The sequence below is a fragment of the Mastomys coucha genome, unplaced genomic scaffold (genome assembly GCF_008632895.1).
Source record: "Mastomys coucha isolate ucsf_1 unplaced genomic scaffold, UCSF_Mcou_1 pScaffold22, whole genome shotgun sequence".
In the NCBI taxonomy this organism is placed as follows: domain Eukaryota; kingdom Metazoa; phylum Chordata; class Mammalia; order Rodentia; family Muridae; genus Mastomys; species Mastomys coucha.
The window spans coordinates 78,921,701-78,939,397 of record NW_022196905.1 but is presented as its reverse complement, the minus strand read 5'-3'; the positions used below and the strand labels follow the sequence as shown (position 1 = coordinate 78,939,397).

Genomic DNA, 17,697 nt, shown 5'->3' with positions numbered 1-17,697 from the left:
TCCTTGGTTGGTGGTTGAGTCCCTGGGAGCTCTGAGGGTGCTAGTTAGTTCATATTATTGTTCGTCCTAAGGGGCTGCAAACCCTTCAAGTCCTTTGGTCCTTTCTCTAACTCCTTCACTGGGGACCCTGTACTCAGTTCAATGGATGGCTGTGAGCCTCTACATCTGTGTTAGTCAGGTACTGTCAGAGCCTCTCAGGAGATAGCTATATTAGGCTGGCTTGTCCTTCCTTCAGTCTCTCCTCTTTATCTTTTTGATCACTTTAGGGTGAAAGTTGATTTTATGTAATATTAGAATGGCCTCCTGCTTTTTTTCTTGGGACCATTGGCTTGGAAAATTGTTTTCCATTCTTTTGTTCTGAGATAGTGTCTGTCTTTGTCACTGAGGTGGATTTCCTGTATGCAACAAAATGTTGGGTCCTGTTTACATACCCAATCTGATAGTCTATGTCTTTTTATTGGGGAATTGAGTCCATTGATATTAATAGATATTAAGGAAAAGTAATTGACGCTTCCTGTTATTTTTGTTGTTAGAGTTGGACTTCTGTTCATGTGGCTATCTTCTTTTAATTTTGTTGGAAAATTACTTTTTTGCTTTTTCTAGGATGTAGTTTCCCTCCTTGTGTTTTTGTTTTCCATTTATTACCCTTTGAAGGGCTGGATTTGTGGAAACATATTGTGTGAATTTAGTTTTGTCATGGAATACTTTGGCTTCTCCATCTACAGTAATGGAGAGTTTTGCTGGGTTTAGTAGCCTGAGCTGGCATTTATGTTCTCTTAAGGTCTGTATGACATCAACCCAGGATCTTATGGCTTTCATAGTCTCTGGCAAGAAGTCTGGTGTAATTCTGATAGGCCTGCCTTTATATATTACTTGACCTTTTTCCCTCACTGCTTTTAAAATTCTTTATTTGTGCATTTGGTGTTTTGACTATTATATGGCAGAAGAATTTCCAACCTGGTCCAGTCTATTTGGAGTTCTATAAACTTCTTGTATGTTTATGGGCATCTGTTTCTGTTTCTTTAGGTTAGGGAAGTTTTCTTCTATAATTTTGTTGAAGATATTTACTGGCCCTTTAAGTTGGAGGTCTTCATTCTCTTCTATACCTATTATTTTTCGGTTCAGTCTTCTCATTGTGTCCTGGATTTCCTGGATGTTTTGGGTTAGGAACTTTTTGCGTTTTGTGTTTTCTTTGACTATTGTGTCAATGTTTTCTATGGTATCTTCTGCACCCAAGATTCTCTCTTCTATCTCTTGTATTCTTTTGGTGATATTTGCGTCTATGGTTCCTGACTTCTTTCCTAGGATTTCTATCTCCAGATTTGTCTCTCTTTGTGATTTCTTAACTGTTTCTACTTCCATTTTTAGGTCCTGGATGGTTTTTTGTTCAGTTTCTTCACCTGTTTAGTGTGCTTTCCTGTAATTCTTTAAGGGCTTGTACCTCTTTACCTGTGTTCTCCTGTATTTCTTTAAGGGAGTCATTCATGTCCTTCTTAAATTCCTCTAGCACCACCAAGAGATATGATTTTTAGATCCAAATCTTGCTTTTCTGGTGTTTTGAGATATCCAGGACTTGCTGTGGTGGGAGTACTAAGTTCTGATGAAGCCAAGTAGTCTTGGTTTCTGTTGGTAAAATTCTTGCATTCGACTTTTGTCATCTGTTGATCTCTGGTGTTAGATGTTCTTGCTGTCTCTGGCTGGAGCTTGTTCCCCCTGTGGGTCTGCAAGCCTGTGTCAGCACTTCTGGGAGATCAACTCTCCTCTAGTAAGACCTGTGTGCAGTGGGCTGTGGATCAGTCATCACTCCTTAGTCCTGGGGTCAGAACAAACCCTGAAGACAGGCCCTCCACTTGCAGGGAAGGGGCAGAGAGGGCTGTAGATCTGTAATTTCTACTAGGTGAAGAGGGAGGTAGAAAGGATCCTTTGCTGGCTTCCCTGCCATTTCTGAGGCCTGTCCCTCCTGGGTGGTCCCAACTTAGAAGGTCACTGGAGAGAAAATGGAGATCTCACCTGAGTCCCTGGGTTGGAGCATTCCCCAAAGGCAAGCTCTCTGCTTGCGGGGAAGGGGCAGAGAGGGCTGTGTATCTGCAGAACCTCCTATGTGAAGAGGGAGTTAGTACGATCCTGTGCTGGCTGCCCTGCCACATCTGAGTCCTGTACCTCTTGGCTTGTCCTGAATTAACCCTCATAGCACCCAACAATAGCACACTGAGCAGGATATATTGAGCACTCAAGACTCCTCAGCTACAGCTTTGAACCAGCCATGTGCCCTCTTTATATAAACAACATGCACACAAATAATACAAAATTGAGAGAGAAGGCCTTAACCTCCTCAAGAATACGCAACAATTGGTACACATGTACTCGTTCAGATCCAGAGTTCAGTAGCCATAAACACACTCCTAGATCATCTCCAAAGACTTAGCAATGGGGAAATGTTTGTTTTATGACATGAAAATGAAATGACTTTCTATATTCTGAGACTCATACTGAAACCCTATTATCAGTTTATACCAATGACAAAGATCCATATTAATTATACAAAAGCATCTTTAACTGTTGACAACAGACTGATTCCTTTTCTTTTCATCGATGATAGCCAGACATCTCATTGATACCATTGTTGCAAACTGTTTTCACTTGCAATCACTAACAGCCTTTTCCTTGATTTCCTTCATTGTACTTGGATCTTTCTCCACAAGTAAAAGTATGCAAGAATACTCACTTACCTCTACTCCTGCTTGGTTTATACCTCAACACACACAAGAAAGCATAACAATGAATACACAAACTCTGGAGCCTCACTGTAAAATTGAAGCTTCTGAAAAAAAAAAAAAAAAAAACACCTGTTAGTTAAATAACAAGCATCAAGGTAGTTGATGTTATTGTGTCTTACTTCCCTCCTTTATAAAATGGAGGCCATGCCAACCTCAAGAATCTGGACTTATGATGAAACGATTCATTTGAGGTTCTGCACATAGTAAAGATTCAACAAATATCAGCTATTATTATTAACATAAAACTGTTAATATGCTACTATATTTTTTATTAAGTTCAACTAGAAAGAGGTTTGGTGACAAACGTACAGCTTCATTTCTGGCTCATTATAATTATGTCTTGGATCCAGAAGACTTTGCATAGCTTATACATTTTCTATTTTTCATTATAATCACAGGCCAGAATATGGAATATTATCAGGGGACCTTTACAATTTCAGATATTCAAGTCAATAGCAACTCAGGACGAAAGAGCTCAAATCAATTGAAGGACTTACAGGAGATGAAAGAAAATTTGGTAAGTCAGATAAAATTTATCTTATAGAATACTGCCAGAATTTTGTGGTTCATTTATTTTATTTCCAAAAACATAATTTTCATACCACCCACATCAGAATCCACTTGTAGCTCTCCAGCCCCTCACCTCAGACCAGTTTATCCTTTATTTCATGGGATGTGTAGCTAGAGTTGGGGTGAGGGAATGTGCCTGTCTAATAAATTGGGGCTCTGATTCAAATCTCTTCTTAAATGATGCAAGGATATATGCTACCAGATCTACTGTTTCTCTAATTTCTCCAAGAGGTTTTCCTAATAGAAAAGCCTAGGTACATTAGAACTCACTGTTGGTCACAAGTTTTTTTATAAAACCATCCTTCACAGTTTTAAAAATAACTATAAAAAGACAGCAAAGATATTGGTTTTACCTTGTAATGTGTTAGGAAAGGGAGACGCCAATGTTTACCTCTTGATGGTTATAGTTAGTGTTAACAAATTTGTTAAAGCTAAAACTTCCAGGGCACCTTCCAAAAGGAAAAGCCTTCTTGGTTTTATAGAGTTATGTTCTGAATGTCCATGAATCCTCATGCAAGAACTGCTCAGCTTAATTTGTCTAAAGGAAGAACAGAAGGTTGAGTCACTTAAAGGGGAATAAATAATGATTATTCTTCATATTTTAAAGATTCGTTTATTTTTTCAGTATAGAATGGAGTTTATTTAGGGCATGGGGAGGGTGTTAAGAGAATAGTAGAGAAAGGCAGAGAGAAGGGGGAAGGAGAGTAGAGAAGAAGGGGCAAGCCATAGGCAAGCGGAGAGAGGGGAAGGGAATGGAGAGCAAGGAGGCAAGAGAGGCAGGAGTTACCTTATGTGTGAATGTTCTATTTGCATGTATGACTGCATGCCAGAAGAGGGCACTAGATATCATTACAGATGGTTGTGAGTATTGGGGATTGAACACAGGACCTCAGGAAGAGCAGCCAGTGCTCTTAACCTCTGAGCCATCTCTCCAGCTCCTATATTTCATATTTTAACCAAGACTTTTCTCCTTAAAATATTTCCAGTCTCAAATCCATTGTCATGTTTTCCATGTCACCATATTCCTACATGCAACATCTTCAACTACAACATGCTTGTGATGATGTTATAGATCATGTTTCTAATGCATATTCTCGATTGTTATTAAGTTTTACAGTTTTTCTATCTTGCATTTTCATGTCCCAATATATAGTTTATGTCTACAGATTGATGTGTGTCCCCCTATGCTTTTGCATCTGGAGTATATTGGGCAATGGTATTTGCAATATATTCTTGAGAAATCCCAGAATGAGGGGTGTGTGTGTGTGTGTGTGTGTGTGTGTGTGTGTGTATTACCCAATTAGTTTTACCTCAGGTGACTTTCTGATACATAACTGGATGGTAGTAGTGCACAACTTTAATCTCATCACTCTGGAGGCAAAGGCAAGTAGATCTCTGTGAGTTTGAGGCCAGCCTGGTCTACAGAGTCAAGGATACACAGAAGAAGAAAGAATAGTTTGAAACACACACACATATATCACATATCATATATATCACATATATATGATATATGATATGATAGATCACATGTATCATATATGTATGTATTGCTTAAAAATAAATTCTTTCAGAGATAAAAATATTATCACTTATTGAGAATATTGAACTTCTTTTACTTAGTCTACATTTAATATTCTTGTTATTGTTTGAATACATAAAAGCTAATAAACCTTAGCTTTACTGAACTAAATGGATAGGAATGCAGTAGGTTTGAAAATAAATAAGCAACATAAGAACTCAGAGAGGCTGAGCATCATACCCAGGGATTGCATGAGTCTGCAGCAAGTCTTCTGCGTCTATAGTATGACTTCCAGCCTAGTAATTTTATGGGATTACTGAGCATGCGAATGAGTAGGTCTCTGATTCTTGCGCCTTCTCTTGGATTATTTTTCTTCTCCTGATTGGTTGTTTTGTCCAATGCTGATGTGTTAGCTTTTTGTTGTATCTCATTTTATTATATTCTATTATTTAAAAATAAAAGAAATGAACAAAATTCATTAGTCCTAGTCAATCAAAAGCATTTTACTGTATTTTATCCTACTAATTTAAAAATTTTATGTTTTATGTTAGCTCTTAAATTCGTCTTGTGAGTACTCTCAAGTGTGACATTAACAGAGAACCAGGTTTTAGATACCATATAATGAACTAGTTTTCAAAAACAGCTAAGCAATCTAAGCTTTTTTTTTTAATTCTGCTTTTTTTACTTATTCACTTTACATCCAGCTCACTGCCCCACTCCCAGTCACCCCTCCCACAACCCTACCCTCTTCCCCTCCCTTTCTCTTCTGAGTGGGTGGGGACCACTAGGCCCTTTCTTTCCCAATGAGGCCAGATACAGCAGCCCAGCTAGAAGAACACATTCCACATATAGACAGCAGTCTAAGCTTTTTAAAATATGAGTATTAAGCTTATTATTTTTCTTGGCTCATAGGTCTTTCAGAAAAGGATATATGATCTGTCTTTTCAAGTTTTTGCAATGTCTTGGGGGAGATGTGAGTAACCCACATGGAGTTGGAAGGCAGGGCAGGATATAACTAAGGATTAAACTGTCTATATGGGCAGTAAGTGTAGGAGAATCTCAAAGGTAAAGCAGATGGGAGGATCCCTGTGGTCAGGAAACGCTTTGTATTATCTCACTGGCTTAAATCACGCAGGCTCTCCCCTTCCCCTACAGAGTTCCCTTTAGAGGACTTCCTGGAAGGGGTTCAAGCCTCATCCTGAGCCACTCCTCTTAATAGTTGCTAAATCCTAATGAGTAAAACAAGCTTCTTCTCTTTCCTATGTGGATACTAATTGGATCTCCAAGAAAGACAGCTGCAGATCCTGTTCTGCCTCATAGTTTTGGCTTTACCCATTTGAATGGAGATGTAAAAGTAAATTGAGTTCATGCTCCAATATTACTAAAACTCCCATTTCCAAGAAATATTGTGAGGGTGAAGACATCCCTTTACATCCTTTAGAGAAGACTGGTTTCCTGGCACCAGGGAAGATGTGCCTTAAGTTATTATCATGTTACCACAACGAGCCCAAAATAAGCTGAAAGTACAATAAGGCAAAAAGGTAGGTAATGCACTTATCTTACCAAATGTTATAGCTTAGCCTGGGCTAACCTAAAGACACTGAGGACAAATACATTAGCCTAGAGTTGGAGAAAATAATCTCACACAAAGCCTGTTTTATAGTAAACTGATAGATAGATGGCTCACATTATTTTCTAGATATTCATATGCAAAAAATTACTGAAATACATCATGTTGCTGAGTATTGTTGCCAAGCACTGGGAGAACATGTCCCCATATTGTTAATCTAAGAAAAGAATAAAATTCAATGTTCAAAGTACAGTTTCTATTGACTCTCCAGTTTTCACACTGCTGTAAAGAAAAAAAATCACACAATGAACAGGATATTTAATTTCTATCCAGATCTTATAAGGATAAGGAGAATCACTAAGAGGACATTTTACTTTTAGAATATTTTCAGAAATTTCAAAAACACTTGAAACCATAGGATCATTATGCATACATAAGGTATAAACTTGTTATACCATAATGAGAGTAATAATATATACATCCATATATGTGTATATATAAAATGAAATAACATTGTGAGCATCTTATACATTTACTGTATTTAATCCTCAATAACAACCCTTTGAGGGAGATAAATTACAATCTAATTTTTACAGGTGTGAAGATAAAGGTACAGAAATCCTAATGTGCTCAAGAATACACATTTTGATTATCTGGGTAAATGACACAATGAGGCTGTGAGAGTAGGCATTATGATTTGAAATTCCCATCCTTAGTGAACATGTCCCCAGGACAGTAGTCATCTTGAAGAATCATCTATGTGAGTGTATTTCCTCTGTATCATTGTTCAAATTCCCAGAACCTCTTTGTTTCTGACACATTATTCTCTGTCAATTATCCTGTTCCCATGAGATCACAAACTGTGGTAACCGCTGAAGTTTTCTTCACTTTCCCCGGGTAGTGAGAACCTACTCCCATGCCAAAGAAGTTCTTCATTTTGCCTTGTTTATGCTCAGAAACACCAGAAACAGGGTCCCAAATTACTGTCAAAACATCTTTGATTTGTGTTTGCGTGTGTTTGTGTGTGCGGGTGTCTAGAGTTGTAGAGACAAAGCATAGGTACTAATTTTTTGTTGTCTTTCTTTTATTCAGCTTACATCCTTTTTTTGTTGTCTTTCTTTTATTCAGCTTACATCTTTTTTTTTATTCAGCTTACATCTTTTTTTGTTGTCTTTCTTTTATTCAGCTTACATCCTGGTCACACCCCCCACTCCCTCCTCTCCTTCCAGCACCATCCTTATAAATCCTTCCCCCTATTGCCTCCACTTCTCCTCAGAGAAGTGAAGCACCCCCTTGGTTACCATCCCACCCTGAGACATCTGGTCCCAGCAGGACTAGGCATATTCTCTCTCACTGAGGCCCAATTAGGCAGTCCAGGTAGGGGGAAAGGAGATCAGAGACGGAGACAACCCCCAACCCCAGCACTCCACTTGGTAGTGTACCTACATGAAGATCAAGTTGCACATTTGACACAAATGTGTATGGGGTCTAGGTCCAGCTCCAGCATGACCTTTGGTTGGTGGCTCAGGCTCTGTGAGCCCATGAGGTCCCAGGTTAGTTAACTCTGTAATTCCTTTCGTGGTATGCTTGATCCTCCAGGCTTGCTCATTTCTATCCCTACTCTTCCACAAGACCCCCGAGCTCCACCTAATATTTGCCTGTGGGTCTCTGCATCTGTCTTCATCCCACTCAGCTATTAAAACAAAGACATCATGAATTTTACAGGTAGTAATTTTTTTAAAAGAACAACCCCAATTAGAAGTCAGAGTGAAGGATCTGGCTTTGATGAACACCACAACAGAAGTGCTACTGAGAAAAAACCAGCAGCAGAGACAAGATGGTAATGAACTTCAACCCAGCAACAGTCTTAAAGAAACTCTGATGCTTGAATTCATACCAAGAGAGAGACACAAGAGATGTGCATTGTTTGGATTTGAGCTGTGGATATATGTCTTGAAAGAAGACATTGAATTCGGAAGCTTGAAGAAAATTTAAATGAGAGGAAAGAACAAAGACAGAACAAAATAGTGGTCCAATCCAGTAATCACAGTTCTGAGGCCAGCCTGAGCTGCATAGTGAGACCCTGTCTCAATAACGATAATTAAAAACTAGCAGAAGCCAGAAGACATTTCATGCTTGGAGACTGAGAATGCAGGACTGGAAAGTGTGTGAGCCCCACTGAGGACCCAGACTTCATTCCTTCTGGAACTGAAGTAGGCATAGCTGACTAGGAATGGTGTGGATCACTATAGAACTGCTTCATGTGAATCCTGACAAAGAATAAGAGTTGTATATCTCATCTCTGATATTTATCAACCTAAGAGCGATGTCATTATCTTCCCCAAGTGAGAGAACTAAGCCTCTGAGTTTAAAGTCTGCAGCTACCAACTGATGAAGGGAAAATCCTGAGTCCATGTACTTAACTCCAAATGTGGTCCTTTTCCACTAAATTCTCCTGGTATGGAAAGGCTCAGCTAAAGTTGAAGATGAAATGATTAAAACCTACAATTCTTTCATTTAGTTTTTTTATATAAAAATGTATTTTCTTAACCAATATACTAGAATCGCTTACTATATGAAGGTGTTCTGTTTGTTTCCTGGCATCAGAGTTTGGTGAGGAAAACAGTAATGGAAGCGAGTATAAGGAAGAGAGAATGTGGATGATCATAACTCTACACGCATGCTTAGTGTAAATGATCTATAGTTGCACAAAAGCTGTGTACGAGTGTGCTGTTTGAGGAAAGATTTCTGAGAAGGGCAGTGATATAAGACACCTCTGGTCATGATAAATATAGATGCATGGTACAGTCATCACTCCCCTGGATATATATGCAGATTTGTAATCCACTATTAGAAATACAGTAGCACATAAGACATGAAAGAGAGACTGAATAAAACCCGTGTCTGTCTGTCTCTCTGTTTTTCCCCAAACTAGAGATTTAAGAGATAGGCCTGGTGAGGACATGAGCTTTCTACCTGGTGACGCTCTCTCCCTTGCTTTGGAATCCCTGCTTTTAAATATCTTTAGTACTATTTTAAATGGATGTCTATTTGAAATGTCTTTCCGAAGATAATTTGTAGATCCTGATTTTCTTAGGCACACTGACAGTTAGCACTTTATCTTTTGTAATACTCTTTTGTAACCTCTTAGTGTAGACATATGTACTTTGCCTCTCCCATCTCAGGAATATTAATCAAGTTGGGAAACGGTTACCTAGCAAGGAAATCCAGCAGTGTGTGATTAGTCACGGATGTGCGTTTCCTTCAGGCATTCTACAAAGAGACATTGAAAAAGAATAGTGCAAGGAACTGACAACATTATGAAATATCATACCCTGTTTAGTGATCTCATTCCCTTTTGATTTAAAGTAATAAGAAAGCCACACTTCCATGTCACTCCACCCACATATCCAGACCTCAGATGACCCTTGATACAACTCCTCTCTCCAGTAGACACAGCTCTGTGTTCAAAGCCAGGAGAGGTAAAACTTATCTCCATTTATCGAGCCCGGAAATGCTATAAACACGGCCTGGTGCACAGGCTGACCATGCTCCACCCAACCCTGATGGAAAGATTTAGAGCTCACTTCTTCAATCCCCCACATACATTTGGGGAACATGGCATAGTCACTAAAGTGCTTGCAGTGTAAGCATAGTGTTCAGATCCCTACTACCCACTTAAAAATCCAGGTGCAAAAGCTTTTATCCCTGCAGCACAAGAGTGACAAATGCAGGGATTCCCTGGCTCTCAGTGCCCAGGCAATCTAGCCAATCAGTGAGCTCTAGGCTCAGTGAGAAACTATGTTAAAAAAGGTAAAGGATGATCGAGGAAGATGCCTAACATTGATCTTTGGCCTCCAGATGCACATTGCAAGCAGTATCTAGAATTTCCAATCAATAAAATAACATTATAACCATATTACAGTACAAAGTACTAGGATCTGCTATTTATTTTTGGCAGAACTTTGCAGTTTCTGGCTCATGTAGGCACAGGTCACTGCCATTGTGATGAGGAGCTCCAGGTGCTCAGCCTTAGGCCAGTAGTACTGTGAAGACATTATCAAGTTGAAAAGCTTGCCAGCCTAGGCCTAGTCCTGATTCTGTGGCTCAGTGCTGTGTCAATTAGGGCAAGTCACTTCCTCATCCAAATAATGTCGATAATAATAGTATTCACCTCTGATTGTTGATGAGACAAGCAAATGTGCTCACATGCAAAAGAGTTTAAACTTAAGAGCACAGTTAACAGATAATAGCAATATTAAGTCCTACATTTAGCACATGGAGATTCAGGATAGAGCAACTTGCCACAAGAAGACAAACCACTGGGGAATGCCATGCAAAGAAAAGAATTTCAACAAGTCCACATGCAATTTTTCTCTTTTGTATAGAAGCATTGATCTCAGCCTATGTAAAGGATGCATTTAAACTTACCATCAAACATGAGGCTCTCTGATACAAAACATGAGGCTTTCTGATATAAAATTTCTCTATTTTATTTATTCATCCTACAACAACAAGTAATATAGCTACCATTATAAATATTACAGACTAGGAAAACAAAATCACCATGTTTGCACATAATTCTTTACAGTTCAATAAAAGTAAAATATGCTTATATTAATAAATATGCAAGTGTGTAAACTGGATAAGAAAAATCAGCACAGTAGAAAGTGAGATTTGAGTGAGGAGGAAGGATCAACTAAACCCCAGAGGATTTTCTAAGAGATCCCCAAGGATAACTGGGATCCAGAGAAGTGAGACTACCAGAAAATAGAACGACCCAATAGGTCACAAGCCGAGTACACAGGGTAATGGAGGCCAGGTCTGGTACTGGTATAAAGAGGGCTGAACAGACAGGCTGGCAAGAGACTGGCAAGCCATTGAATGTCTGCTGATGTTGACAAAGATTAAATGTAATGACGTCCAATTCCCTATTTTACTGACTCCATTCCTGCAGCAACAGTAACTTCAAGGAAGCTTTACTAAAAGATAAAGGTATTTTTAAAAAATATGTCAAGCTGGAGAATTGGCTGGGAGGTTAGGAGCATTTAAGCGCTCTTCCAGAGGATGTGGGCTCAGTTCCCAGCACCCATATCTGTTGGCTCCCAACTATCTGAGATTCTATCTCTAGGATATTTGGTGCCCTGGCACTCCACATATGCGTTGCATATGTTGATTTGAGGCACATGGGCCTATCTCTACACTTAAAAGGGGTGATTATTTTTAAGAATGTATATCCCATCATGCTTTCTATGGTACCATTCTTATACTTAGGATAGAACAACAGAATCTATTTTTTTTATGGCATGACTTTAGTTCCTTTAGTTCTCAACTAAGGTTATTTTGGAAATAGGAGCTCATATGAAATCCTCAGTAGAAGAGCTAACTGAGTTTTGCAATCTCGACCTAGAAATACCCTCCTGTGAAAACATAGATTACTGTCAAAGAAGAAGTCAATTAGGAAGGATCTAACAGAAAGGGCCCTTGACATGTGCAAACAATGACTTCAGGAATGATTGGGAATGAGCTGAATGGCTGGGCGTATCTGTTTGAGTTGTCAACCTCTCCCTACCTTTTTCATTAAACACCCAACTAACCTCCAGTTGCCCTCTTGGTACTTAATCTCAATGCAATTTACTGCATTCCAAAGTCACTAAGCAGAAACTAAGTACTAGCCTAGGGGGGTCTTTTATTCAATATCAGGCTCCTAATTACAAAGCTACAAATGCTCTGAAGTGACAGGTAGGATTTTTAAGTTATTGACTCTACTAGATTGTGTTAATAACAATGAATTTTTAGCAAACTCATTCATATCTATGCTGGTGGAAAAAGGTGTCCTAGAACTTGGGATGTCATAGTACTGATAGCATACTTATGGTGAATCAAATGACTCTTATTGTAAGGGTTAAAGTAATGAAAGTTATGGCTCCTAATGAAGCATCTATAAAATTTTAAAAGCATTAAAGGAGTCATAATTTGAACTACTATTCCTAAGACATCATTCCACCATAGGGTGGTGTATGTCTTGCTCTTTTAAAAATAAAAGTTGCGTTTACCTCCCTTGCTTTTAGGATTCAGGACTTTGTTTTTCACTCCTCCTGTTCCTCCCTCCTCCTCCCTCCTTCTCCTCCTCTTCTTCCTCCTCCTCCTCCTCCTTTTCTTCTTCTTCTTCTTCTTCTTCTTCTTCTTCTTCTTCTTCTTCTTCTTCTTCTTCTTCTTCTTATTCTTATTCTTATTCTTATTCTTATTCTTCTTCCCCCTTCTCTCTCTCTCTGTCTCCCTCCCTCCTTCCCATATTAAGTTCATCTGGTTTCTCCTCAACAAGAGTGACAGTGCCTAAATTCAGATGACACTATTGCCACCAAGTGGCTGTTAGAGCATACTGACGTCAAACACACTTGTGACAGACTACAGCATTTTGATGTAGCAAGCTTGAAACTGCATACTTATCTTTCAAAAATTATATTCTTCTTCTTTCTTGGTGGTATAAAATGAGCTCCATAACTTTTCCTTGATATTTCAACATTATATTATCCATTTCTAATTAGCCTTAGCATCTACAATGGATTTAAAAAGGTTTCTCCCTAATACCCAATACCCTGTATATGTCATAACTAAAGATCTACAGAGCAAGTGATTATGTACTAAATATACTATAAATGAGTGACAATGTGGTGTTACATTTTTTATTATGTACTTCTGTGTGAAGAAGTCTGTATAACATTTCCCTTAAACAGGAATTATTTTGCTTATGTATTTTGTTTTGTTTTTACAGAATTAATCTGAAATATACAACCCCCAGATTACTACAAACTGAGAAGTTATTTTGTTTTTTAAATTTGGAAATTCAGAAGAAAGAGAAACTCTTTTCATAGATCATAATGAGAAAGAAGATGGCATCAGGGTGGGATCATGCAGAATGTTTGCATGTATATTTCAGGACATTTTTTAAATGTGAAAATGTAAAAGCTGTACACTTATGGGAAGTTCCAAATTCACTTTTCTCCCTTTTCCTTCAGATGTTTTGCAATGAGATTCTTTTATATAGAGCAAACCATTGGAAATAATACAAAATTATCTGATGTTCATTTAAAAATAAAATACAGCTCTGGTAAAGTACACTAAAAGACTCGATAAAAAGCACCCACTTTAAGTGCCAATCACATATACCTTATGGGTAAGAGCTATAGTCTTTTTAAAGCTTATTTTAGAGGAGTAAATAATAGAATTATTGCAAAAAAATCACTAACTTTAATCATATTGTTACTATTCTATTTGTTTACCGTTTAATACTTTATTATAAAATATTCTAACACATTGTTTTTCCTCTTTTTAATAATGACAGGTAGATGAAATATTTATAGATTCAACCTTGAACAAGCGCTACGTCAAAAACCACGTAGTCAGACAACCGTATGTACATTTGGGCACGGGTGTAGCTGCAAGCCTGTAGGGACATAGGGATAGGACACAGGGCCCCTCACATAGCTTGCGTCTCTAGACCTTTTGCCGGGGCTCTTCAGAAAAATTGTCTCTACAATAGCCTCAGAGTACAGGGCTGAATCCATCCTGAAAATTCAGAAGCTAAGATGTGGGGAAGAGAGTAACGATACGCTGACGTTACCCCAAGAGACGGTTACAACTGATAGAGCACTCAAGCCCTACCCACTGGCTGTGCCACCCAGAATCCACCTTAATCCACAGCCCTGGGTAAACCCAGGCCATGTCTCTACATGCACCAAGTTCTATACTTCTGACAGATAGGGCGTTTCAAAAACACCAAGAAGGCGATGTTTACTACAAAATGGGATCATAAGTTTTACCCGGAACCAAGCCCTAGTGGCAGACAACATGCCCGAACCAAAAGATGATTGTGTTGTAATAGATGCTCCCTTTTGCTTGGGTAGGGAGGCACTACTCATATCAGTCACTGAAATTACTCAGAGGTTTCAACTTTGTTATTTAAAACGCACGCACACACACACACACACACACACACACAGAGAGAGAGAGAGAGAGAGAGAGAGAGAAGAGAGAGAGAGAGAGAGAGAGAGAGAGGGAGAGAGAGAGGGAGAAAGAGACAGAGAGAGAGAGAGAGAGACAGAGACAGAGACAGAGACAGAGACAGAGAGACAGAGACAGAGACAGAGACAGCGAGAGACAGAGAGAGACAGCGAGAGACAGAGAGACAGAGAGACAGAGAGCAGGACAGGCACAAACGCAAGAGTTTGTATGAATCATCCCAAAGAGAAAAAAGATACTCAAACAAAGATGTAATTATGAAACCCATGACTTTGTACAACAAACATATACTAAAAAAAGCTTGATGAGAGCAACTAGAAGACTTAGCTGGATTTATTGGAAGGGAAGGTGGTAACCATTTTTCTTACCAGTAGCCCGATGCACTATTGAAGGCTCACTAGAGATCTGTACATGTGAGAACTCATGACTTCCATGAAGAATTTTTAAAAATTTATTTTTATTTTACTCTAATTAGTATTTTGTCTGCATGTCCATATGCTCATCACTCCTGTCCTGTTCCTTTGGAGTCCAGAAGAGGGCAATGAGTGTCTGTGAGCCACCACGTGGGTGTGGGAAACTGAACTCTGGTCCTCTGCAAGAGTGGCAGGTGCTCTTAACACCTGGGCCATCTCTCCAGCCCCTGCATGAAGTTATTATAGCATGGTTGGATAACTTAGGATGTAAAAAGCATATAAATGCTGGAACTTTCTACATTGTATACCCTTTGCCTTTGAATTCTAAGTTTTGTAGCATTGTAGTGGCATCATCAGAGTCTGAGAAACTCCTAATTTGTAGCCAGTTTTGATTATGCGATTATTGTGGACATTAAAGTGTTTTAACTCCTCTTACTTAAGATGGAAAAATATTTGGGTCCCCATTTGCCAATTTAACATTAAATTTTAGTTAGTTGCACTTCCCTATTCTAGAGCCAAAATGGAATGTGATACATATTATGCCTCAGAATTGCTATCACTTCCTTAATTTTTAGCCAAAAGATTCAAATAGATTAGACATGATTTTTTTTTTAGAACTGTTGTTTTGTGGTACAAAAATAGGGGGAATGAAAGATCATTAGGTATCATTTTCACCTTTAAGAACACCTTTAATGAACCACATAGGTATACTTTGCTGTATATAAATATAAAGATAAGACAGTATGCAAAAGGAAATTTCTAGCATTTGTGTTTGAACATCTAACTCAAGTTAGTTGCACATAAAGATACACACGGCGAGAGTCCCAAACAAAACCTCAGTTCTCACTCTTCTCCCCATCTCCAAAAAGGAACACCTTTCATGGTCTCCTATCCGTACTGTGAGTCCCTGTGAAAGTGCACTTGCACAGGGGATGGGACTTGAAGCGGTTTAAGGAAGCAGGTGTGATCATCTGGAGGTGCCAGCGACCACACACTGCTGCCTTCAAATATTTTATGTGGAAGAAGGAATTGCTGCCTAAAACATGTTGAAACTGGTTGCTCTAAGCTCTGTGTAATGGACAATTAAAGGGTGGACACTTGAAGTTATACATAAATAACTTTTAAATTAGAGCCAAATGAGGAACAGTCTCTTTAGCAAAGCAAAATTTCCACACCTAATGACTTCCCTGGGGTTGGAGAACCATTTCTCACCAATGCTACAGAGGCAATTCCTATATCAGATACCCAATTCGTTCCCCAAGAGAACAGGAGGCTTCTTTCAGCCCCCAGAGGTTTTTATGTTTTTAAGAAGCTGTTGCAAGTACAGTGCATTTTATCACATTCTGCAATTCCTCCTGTGTGCTCCCATTTCCCTTTCACATTTGTGTCCTCTGTTTCTATTATTACATGTGTATATATGGATACAACACACACACATACACACACATACACACATACACACACATACACACATACACACACCCTACTAAGTTCACTTAGCATCACCCACACACATAGCATTACCCATACACACACATAGGGCTGACCTCTGGCATGTAGGCAACCTACAAAGAAACTCAACCCTGAGGAAAAAGTGACTCTTCGCCCCTGAGCAGCTGTTGACTGCCTATAGCTCCATAATTGTGACACAGGTCTTACGCACCCTTCCCCCACCAGCACTGTTGACTGGTATGGTCTTGTGCAGATCTTATGCAGTAACTATAGCTGATGGGAGTTCTTGAGTATAACATCTGTCATAACCAGATGACTGTTTTGCAGCTGACCTCCTGGTGCTCTGGCCCTTACAATCTTCCATACCCCTTTGCATGATATTCCCAGAGATTTGGGTATGAGGCTTGTCTCCCATTTTAGAACCAGCACTTCGCAGCTGGTTACTTATTCTCTGCATTTTGAACAGCTGAGGGATGAGAAATATATTGATTGCAAAAGCCTGAGAGGACCAAACCTTTTTACAAAATAAAAATTCAGTAACATGTCTTCAAGGTAGAGAGTGCACTCAAAATATTTAAAAAAAAAAAAAAAAGGCTAGAGGAGGAAACATGGGGAATGCATTTAAGTCAGAGAGTAGCACACAGAAGAGCGAGGTGGTAAGCAGACTGCCTGGTGCTTGACATACTCAGCACCTGAGGCAGAGATTGGGAAATCACAGGGAAGACCGTGAGACAATACCCATGCACACTTAGAATGTGAATCCTGCTCTTGTGTTTCCCAGCCCAGAAGAGGATGACACAGAAGCAGACATTGGTACGGTATTCCAGACTCCCACTACAGAGCAAAGGACTGTAGGAAAGAAGACAACCCAAAGCATCTTAAATCAGAAGACAAGAAAAGCAAGAGCTTTGCCAGCTGACGTCTCACTGGTTCAAGTTAATGGTAAGTAGGCCGATTCCCGATACAAATTCTTCGTGCATTCATAAACTCACTTGTCATTCCCATTCCAAAGGATAGTAAGAAACCGTATGGAAAAATATTCAACCTAAAGATGAGGCATTTCAAATTTTGATTATTTTCTGATGACAGTATGTCTGACAAGAGTCATCAAGTGGTTTTCCTGGAAGTAACCGATTGGTGCTCATCTCTCAATAAAAGCATCTTTACCTCAAGCAGGGTTAATCCAACACAGCCACTGCCTTCATGATTAAGCAAGTGAAATTAAGCAATAATTCACTTCTGGATGCAACCTTCTAAAGATGCAAACTCATCTGTAGCCTTTAAAAACATAGGTAGTTTCTGTATTTGATCGTGTTAGGAAGTTCTTCCTCTTTTCCTTCTCCTTCTCCTCCTCCTCCTCCTCCTCCTCCTCCT

The 17,697-nt window shown here is 39.1% G+C and overlaps 1 protein-coding gene across 3 annotated transcripts in view; it reads left to right on the top strand.

Moving 5' to 3' along the window:
• LOC116070571 (transmembrane protease serine 11A) overlaps positions 1–17,697 on the top strand; it is a 64,874-nt gene that overhangs the window by 28,847 nt on the left and 18,330 nt on the right. For 2 of the 3 annotated variants that reach the window (XM_031342003.1, XM_031342005.1), the window contains exons 3-5: positions 3,176–3,294; positions 13,782–13,849; positions 17,105–17,265. In XM_031342003.1, the coding sequence (XP_031197863.1) occupies positions 3,176–3,294; positions 13,782–13,849; positions 17,105–17,265 (348 nt within the window). The remainder of the gene's footprint in view (positions 1–3,175; positions 3,295–13,781; positions 13,850–17,104; positions 17,266–17,697) is intronic. The other variant, XM_031342004.1, reaches the window with a different exon arrangement.